Here is an 8,929-nt window from a genome sequence, read left to right as displayed (position 1 = left end):
ACATGGCGCCTCGCGGCGCGTGCGCCGAGAGCGCCTGCCGTGAAGCGAGGCGGGGAAGATGGCGGCGCGGTGGGCGGTCGGCGCGGGTGAATCTGAGGGGACGGAGCGGAGCGGGGGTGTTGGGGATTCCCGCCTGCTTTTTTCTGGCTCACTGTGCTGCTTCCTTGCAGGTAGTGCCTGGGTGTGCGGTCTGCTCGGCTGGGCGCGGCCGGAGAGGTGAGTCTGGTTTTGCCGTGGGCCTGAAGAAGGGCCGCTCCCCGGGCGGTGGGGTCGGGCCGCCTCGCTCGGGGAGTCACCGGCTCTGGAGGCTCCGCGGGTCGCCTGGCCCGGCCTTCTCGGCCTGCCCCGGAGCTGTGGGGAACAGGTCGCTCCGTGCCTCCGTCTTTCAATGTATTTGGAGATTGTGGCACGATGGAAGTGTCCCTCTTTCTCTCCTGACCCTTTTCTACCGGGCATCCAGGTTTCCTCCCGCTTTATGGTGCCGGTCGCAGTAACACAGTACCTATTGCTCCTCTCTGCGTTCTTCCCAGTCATTGCTCTTCTGTAGCTGCTGGTTTTCCCCCTCAGCCTGGAGGAATGGCAGAGTTGTGCTGGGGGAGCGTTGGTCACTGCTGACTGTATCCCTGACTTCAGAAGAAAGGCTGGTGTGGATTCTCAAGGCACAGAGCTTTGGTGTCTGCTAGAGTCTGTGGAATTAAATTGCAGAGACCTTTGTCGCTGAAGGAATAGGCTTGTGTTGCCTGTGCTTTGCAGTGGAACCGAGTTACGTGTTAATCACTTGCTTTACTCAGTTCTAGTCTGTACATCTCCCACTTAGTGCTTATGCATGATTCTTTCTAGAAAGGTGCTCAGCTTTTCTCTTTCCTCTTCCACTTACTTACCCATATATATAATATACTTTTGTTTGTTGCTTATCGCTGTTTTCTTTTGCTTACAATGTATTTGTGTCCTCTTGCTTTTCCTAAAGTTATGATGAATAGAATTGCTCTTTGCATCAGGTTGGATTACTTTAAGATAGAGGGAACGTAAGATTCCTTTGTTGAATGTATTAATGTGTTCTGCTAATACCAAGAAGACAACACTTAATTCATTAGTGCTTAAGTTGCTAAATTGCAAAATAATATTCATGTGCTTGTCAAATATTTTCCTGTATCAATCGATGATATGTCTGGTGATGATGATTTGTTGTCTTGATGAGTAAAATTTTTAAGTATTAAGCAAATAAACCAGTTTTGGTAAATATCTGAAAAAATATTGCATAACATTTAAACTTGTATGTTATGCTACCCCCTATTGATAGGAAGTGAAAACTTTCTAAGGTGTACAATGTCCTCTTGAAACGAATCAACGTGTTCTGTTTGCCAGTCGTTTTTAAAATGCTTTGCAGTGTGGCCACCCACACGAAGCTGTTACAAGCCTTAAAGCTCACAGTATCTGGTCTTGAACTCATCTGTTTCTTGTAGCTACGAGCGGCTGCCCAGTACTGCTTTATCTAGTCAGCAGGGGGCAAAATGTAGCTTGTTTTTTCTGAATCTAAGGTGAGTGAACTGACTGAAAATGAGAGTTTTTTGCTATTGGCTGTCTTATATTGACCTGACTGCATTTTGAAAGTAGTTTAGAACATCTTCCCTTTCAAATATCAGAAGAGATGAATGTTTATAAACTTCCAATACTTCTTTAGTACTAAGTCTCTTGAAAAACTAGAAATTTTTACTGCTAAAAATATTGTTGGTAAGAGTTAAATAAGTATCGGCTGGTTCTGGAAAAGATACAAATTGTTTGTGTGAGTAATGAACCCCCCATAAGAACAAAGAGGTGATTGTGTCTTGAAGTGTCCCCAGATGGTCACACAATGTGCAACCTCATGCTGTAGAAACGTGTCTTATGGTTCATGGTTTGCTTTAGGAAGTCTGAGACTTCTCGTTGAATTAAAAAGCCCTTTCAACATTAACTATAGAGGACTTGAACAGTTTTATTTTGTGAGTAGTCAAATGTGTCAGTTCTCTTGATAAAGACAGGTAAGTTCACAATTTTCCAGATAAACTGGGCAGGAGCAAAGAACTCTTGTGCTCAGCAGCAAAGACTGTGGTCTTGTCTTGCAGGTGGCTGGCATCTGGTAGCCTTTTTCCTCTGTCATGCATCCACACAAGCACATCTCTGCAGAAATTTGGGAAGTGGGAGAAAAAGAACAGGATTGTTTACCCTCCGCAGCTGCCTGGAGAGCCTCGCAGACCAGCTGTAAGTATTCACCTGTGGATTTCCTTACCTGTTTATGTTTAGCAATTTCCCAACAGATTGTCACTGTCTTTGGGTGACTCCACAAGGTGCTAGTTGGATAGCTTATTCTTCTGTTATTTAAGATTTTAGTCAGTTTGGCATATTTGTATTGTAAAAGTTAACATCACTTTGAATGTTTTCCATTTCTAAATTGTATTGGAGCTTCAAGTTGCTTGTAGTTGATCACTTACCTAATGTGTGATGCAAACTGCAGAGGTGCCATCCTCTGCAGAAGTCTCTGAAGTACAAGGAGGTAGAAGTTACCAAGGATGTATCATTATACACTTGTTCTGTTTGTACTGACAGTAGATAACTAGAAAAAACGTGATTATGTTGTTGTTTCTGTGCACGAAGATATAAATATAAATTTCCTTGAGTAGTGGAGCTAATGGTGCCTGTTTGATGTAGGTACCATAGAGTGCACGCTCTTTTCATTTCTTCATTTCTCTGCGTTATAGATCTCTGAGGTCTGATAATGTGTTGCCTCTTGCTGTGTGCTCTCTTTGATGGAACTATTCAGAGGTTGTTTTCTGTCATAGTGGTTACTTGAACTGTTTAATATGGACTGAGAGGTTCTAAAGTTATGCAGGGAGAGACATGCAAGTCAGATGTGGCAGGAGATTTTTCTTAGGAAACTGTTTTGTACCGTAGAGTGGGGTTGTTTCTTCAGTCTGTTGCACAACTTGTGTTTTACTAAACCATAAACTGAAGCAAAGAATTTAAAATCCTTTTGTTACCTGTATGCCCGGTGTGGGGCCTTCTGCTGGCTGTTCAAGTCAGCTTTTGGAAGAGTCACCATAAGTAGCGTGGTCATCTTCTTAAATGCAGTCATAACAGATTAGTTTTTGGTAATGGCAGGTTTCTGCCTGTTTCTCCCTGTCCCCTCTTACTGATCATTTTATAACTGGGAAGTAAGGTTAAATGTGAGCAGAAGCAAGCCTCTTAGTTCTCATGTGTGACTGATAACTTGTATATTTGATCACTGAAGGGACCATTCAGTGCTGCTTTCTCTGTACCACAGCCTGGGAGAATTTTAGGTGAATTCTTCAGTATTTTCTCAGTCTTGAGAACTGATATTTTGGAATTCCATTTTTGTAATTGTTCTTCGCTGGGAAATAATGTGTTGTGGCCTCTGTTAGGCATGCTGCTCAGCTAAGTAAAGTACTTGCATCTCAAAAGAATAGAGTTTTTTTGGACATGGGCTTTTGTGGGCCCTGAGCATTTATCGCTTCTGTGAACGTTATGGCCTAGGACGTAGAAATACATGCTGTGTACTGTGCTGACTAATGCAATGTATGTGAAAATGCAGTTATCGACCAACTCGCTTATTAAATCTGTTTTTTTACCTGTTCATAAAGAATGCCATCTCTTTCACATTTGTATTGCTGTTAAATTCTACTAGCTAGTTTTGGTCCCTGTTGGTACAGTAATAATGTTAAATGGGTCTTTGGAGACAGCTCTTCCTGCCAATCAAACTTGAAACCCTCTTCACTTCTGAAGAGCTAATTAAGTTCATTCTGGTAATATTGTTTAGTTGCTATCCCAGTAAGCTGACTTGACAGCAGAGTAATGTTTTTAAGACTGAATGGGCATGTCAGTCTTGGACTGCTTCAAGAGGTGGGGAGGAGGAAAAGAAAAGATGATGGAAAAATCTTCTGATTATCCTTTTCAGGGACTTCTGTTTATAAACTAATTCTCATAAGATTGCATTAAAATTTTCTGTGTGCTAGCTACTTCTTTGATAATGCTTTCAGCTTCAAATGTCAAAGGTATGCCTGATCTGGTGTGTTTGTGGTATAGTAGGGGGAGTCTTACTTATTTTATTCCTAGTACGAATATAGATTGTGGAGCAGACATGTATGCTCCATTCTTGTTTTCACAGCAAAATTACTCATCCTCTATTTTTTTTTTTGCACCTAGGAAATATATCACTGTCGGAGGGAAATAAAATATAGCAAAGATAAGATGTGGTATCTGGCAAAACTGGTAAGCAAAAAGTACTTTGTACTGTATTTGTTAGAACGCAAAATTTAATTGCTGTATTTGCTTTAACAGCCTAATTCAATCACAATCTAAGCAGCATCTTCATAATAGAGTCTGGGAGGAGCATACCTCTGTGCAGGCGAATAGTTGTTTGTAGTTTGGTTTAGCTGCTTTATCCTAGTATGCTCTCAAATGTGTACTCAGGATCATATGCAGATTAGGCACTGTGGAAGAATTTTCGTGCTGGTTTCTGCCTAGTAGTAGATGGTAAGGAGAACCTGGAAGGATGGTAATGTGCTGGTTTTTCTCTTTAAGAAAAAAAAAATCGGATGTTTTATCAAGATTTATTCAATAGTTAGCCATTACAAGTTCAGAAGTTCTGTATGTAAGATATTACATTGAAGAAAGGGTAATTTAGGAAACTGAAGCCTTTTTGGTTTGCTCTTTAAAATGGTAAAATAATTTCAATACTGTCTTCCGAATAAGAGAAAGGAAATACTTGTAATTGCAGAAGTTAACTTTAACACTTTGATTGCAGATAAAAGGAATGTCCATTGATCAGGCTCTTGCTCAGTTGGAATTTAATGATAAAAAGGGAGCAAAGGTAATCAAAGAGGTATGTAGTAGTATTCTTTAACACTCCTAATTTCAAGAAAACTTTAAAATCAATACCTATCACCAGAAGTTTGGAGATGTTTCTATTAAGCCTTTTGGGAGCACATTCAAACGAAATATTTTTGTAGCAGTTATGTAACGTTGTGACTTATGAATATCCAGAGGTCACTTGTGCTGGCTGTATTAACTTGTGATGGCAATAAATTACATGTGGGTACCCTCTCTACCAGTGATTGGTGTTAAGTTCATGGTAAATAATGCAGAATCCTTGTCATTAATGGCTGCTACATCTATGTGCTTTGGCTGTTAAAATCGTAAGAGATAAAGGATATCATCAAGGAAAGGACTGAGTTCTGTGAAGGCATGAAAGCTCTTCATACACTGTAGTCGTTAGGAGTCTCAAATTACTCATTTTCTTGGCCAAAGCATTGATTTCCGGCATAATAATGATGAAGTATCCTGTATTAGCTGTAAATATTGAATGGCCTAAGTTCATTTTGTCCACCTTGGAATTTGTTTCTAGTCTGATGTCTAATTAGGCAAAGGTCTATGGATGGAAGGCTGACAAATGCTGATGGGAACCATCTTTTCCACTCTCTTTCCTCCCCGAAAACTGTAATAAAGGTGCCCTGAAGCTTTTCAGTCTGTATGCAGAGACTGTGCTTATGTAAAAGATGTCTGTCTTTTTAACGATTTTGATCTCTTCTATAGAATACTTTTTCTGTAACTGACTTAAACTTGTCATTTCTTCCATGTTATCCAGAGATAAGAAGTAGCGTTGCGTAAATTCCTACTTGGTATTTCCATTTCTTTTCCTTTTATTACAGGTTCTTTTAGAAGCTCAGGAAATGGCTGTAAAAAAACACAATGTGGAATTCAAATCAAATTTACATATAGGTACTTTTTTTCATATTTTAATGCAGAAAATTGTCATCCTACCTTAAAAAGTTTCTTCCTTCAGGTTTTGTTGCTTCAAATCAGCAGAAATGAATAGAGTATAGTTTCTAGTAGACTTAAAGGCACGTGCTTCCGACTCGCAGCACAACTGAAGTTAGTGTGGTTGTTGAGCCTTCAGCCATCAGTTTGTTATAGCTGGTGTCCCACTAGCGTTCCTCTGGCATCTGCTGGATGCACTGTTTTTAAGATGCATTCATCTAAGAATGGAGTTTCTGCTCCCTATGTGAAAACAAAGTCCTGAAGAGAAAGCTGCCTGACAAGACTAGACAACGAAAAGCAAACTGTTATTACTTTTTAATGTTGCCAGTGAAGATAGATGCTGGAAGCTTTGTCCGTGGCTAGTACTGCTAGCTTTGCAGGATCGGAATCTAAACTTCCCTTAGAAACAGTATAAAACAAAATGAATATTGACAGACTTCTTAAAAAGGCTTTGTTATAGATGATTACAGGATAAGCTTGTAATAACTACAGCACTTTCTTGCCTAGAAAAATGTTAGAGAAATGTCTACTTGTAGGTGTTTTTAGGCCCAAAGAAAAAAATTCCCATTTTGCCAAATATGGTATAAATGTTATTAAGCTGACCTCGTAAGCTTAAAGTAACCTGGATTGTAGAGCAGATTTGATTAGAATTCTTTGGAGCCTTCCAGGCCTCTGCCATAAGGATGTTTATCTCCTAGTGCAGGACTGGATGTGTAGATAATGAAAATACTTATAATGAATGCAATAAAGGGAGAAAGGAGGGAAAATGAAATCTGTAAGACTTCTACAGGAATTCATGAGACAAACTACTGAAAAGCAATGGAATTAATACCACCTTCAGAAGAGCTGTATAATCTTTTAAGTGCTCAGTGTAGCTTCCTTTGGATTTGTCCTTTGCTATCTATTTATCTTTGCATGCATGCTTTCTAAATTCACCTTTTTGGTGCTCCTGAAGAGTGTTAATTCAACTCACGTGTTCCTCTATAGCAGTAATCTGCTAAATGTAATAGAAGAAAGACAGAGAAGAGAATCCTGAATAGAATTAACTTTTCAGATGCAGTCATGAAAAATACACTGACAAGACAGTGTTTCAGTTGCAGATGGGCAGCAGTTTATTCTTGACTGAATAGTCTTCTCTCCCCTCCCTGCCTTTTTCCTTCAGCTGAGTCAATGACGGGCAGAGGCCGCTATGTGAAGCGGATTCGTTACCATGGCAAAGGCATGTTTGGCATCATGAAAATCGTCAGGTGCCATTACTTTGTGAAGCTGGTGGAAGGTCCTCCTCCGCCTCCAGAGCCACCAAGGACTGGTTTTGACCAAGCAAAAGAATATGTGCAGCATCTGCGAAGTAGAACCCTTGTTAATACACTGTAACAAACTCTTGTGACTGTGTAGGTATTTCTTGTTTGACAATGTAATTATATAACAGAATAATTAAAATCATGTTTTAGTTATATCTTTGGTGCTCCTGGAGCTGGATGATGCAAGAACAACCATAAACTCTTTTGTTATTTGTCAAGCCATAGGTATGGAAAAATCTTGGAAAAGCAGCTACAGATGGTACTTTTTCTGAGTTACTTGGACCACAGCATTCATGCTCTGGCCTGGACTAGCAAATCTGGAACATACGGTGCCATTATAAAGCTTGTAAGGGACTATGTTGTCCTCAAATTCATGCAGCTGTCTGTCAGGTATGGTTGGGTCTGTTATTGTAAAAACAAGTGCTTGACAGTCATGTTGCAAGAACAGGACTTGGACTAAAATTACTAAAATTTGACATCTTAAAGGCACTACAACAGTGGAACAAAACAAGCAACAATAATAGTTGAGATTATCTGGCATCAGTTTATGATGTCTTTATCTGGGTCGTAATGCTTTTTCCTTACAGCCTCTGTTGTGCATCTTAGGCATTGTGTCTGGGAGTGGGGAATAAAAAAAAATCATTTAAAGTTCAGGTTTTGACTGAGTCGGTAGGTGGCAATGTTTAGTTTGTCAGAGAGGGAAGTGGCAGTGAAAACTTACAGCATGTTGAGACTGTTCTTGATTCTGATCATGGCGTGAATAGTCTGATATGTGCATGGAGTTCAGGCTGTTCTCTGTGGAAACTCAGTATGGGTAACAGGCACAATACGGAGAAAAGCTTGTCTTGGGGAAGAGTGAACTAATTACTCTGCACTGTCTGGAAACAAGTTGTTTTTATAATGTTGAGGCAAGTAAAATGCTCAATGGATTTAATATATGGAATGGCTTGCTGCATATACAAATCAGGCTTTCAGTTCTCTGAAAACAATCCCATTTTTATCATTACTTTGAAGAGGAAAAAGACTGAGGTCAATAGGGGGAACCTCGTTTCACCCAGTTAAGCTTTCGACTCAGATGGCCAGAGGTCACGAGCATCAGCATAAAAAGAATGAGCAGTTGCTTGTTTATGCAAATGTCTGATATTTAGACCTTTCTTTTCCATTCTGGGAACATGAGAATGGGAGATAGATTGCTTACCTCGTTTGGGTCCTTTTACCGCACCAACTAGTGGTAGCCTTTCTTACACGTCTTTACTTTGATCAGTACTTGAATGATGGCAAAGGGACAGTTCTTATAAGCAAACAAATTATCTTTGTTGTCTTAATGAAGGTGGCATATGGCTGTTTCTTTTTGCTACCAAAGAAAGGGTCTTATGATCTTAAAGAGCGCTAGCGGATTGTGAAGTTACACAAGAAGTACATGCATGGCTCGATACTGTTAATGGGTGCTTGGTTGCAATCTGTTTTTCTGCAGTGCACTTACAAATGCATTACTTGCTTTAAAGCCACGATTTGGTAACTTTTGTCTGAAAGGTATGTTCCAGATAAAACTGTCTATCTCTGTGGTCCCTGTTGTGTGTTTGAAGAACTGTTTCTGGCATGCTATGATAAACAGCTGTGCTTTACTGTGCCGGCTCCCGTTAAACTCTTTCGTCGTACGGCATCTCTTACAAGTTGTAGCAAACTTGAATGACTTCATCTTTTTGAGGGTCAGTGATCTGGGAGAAGACTAAGGAATTGCAAAATAATGCAAGCTTAATAAGCGCTTGTCATCTAAGCATGTAAAACCTGTCTTCCAGATACTTTATTCCAGTACC

At 40.1% G+C, this 8,929-nt stretch overlaps 1 protein-coding gene across 2 annotated transcripts; it reads left to right on the top strand.

Moving 5' to 3' along the window:
- Positions 1 to 16: 16 nt before the first annotated feature.
- On the top strand, positions 17 to 8,742 carry MRPL22 (mitochondrial ribosomal protein L22). Of its 2 annotated transcripts, XM_087753655.1 has the most exons (8): positions 17 to 86; positions 171 to 216; positions 2,103 to 2,238; positions 4,198 to 4,263; positions 4,799 to 4,876; positions 5,703 to 5,772; positions 6,974 to 7,202; positions 7,332 to 8,742. In XM_087753655.1, exons 1-7 carry the CDS (start codon positions 59 to 61, stop codon positions 7,183 to 7,185), a joined length of 636 nt encoding a protein of 211 aa, XP_087609781.1. In that variant the 5' UTR covers positions 17 to 58; the 3' UTR covers positions 7,186 to 7,202; positions 7,332 to 8,742. The 2 variants fall into 2 exon arrangements, with proteins under 2 accessions (XP_087609781.1, XP_009465117.1); XM_009466842.2 differs by having other exon boundaries at positions 6,974 to 8,742.
- The last annotated feature ends 187 nt before the right edge of the window (positions 8,743 to 8,929 follow it).

Source organism: Nipponia nippon, unplaced genomic scaffold (genome assembly GCF_047370975.1).
Source record: "Nipponia nippon isolate SJK-2023a ecotype South Korea unplaced genomic scaffold, ASM4737097v1 scaffold_17, whole genome shotgun sequence".
Lineage (NCBI taxonomy): Eukaryota > Metazoa > Chordata > Aves > Pelecaniformes > Threskiornithidae > Nipponia > Nipponia nippon.
This window is presented reverse-complemented; position numbering and strand designations above follow the sequence as displayed.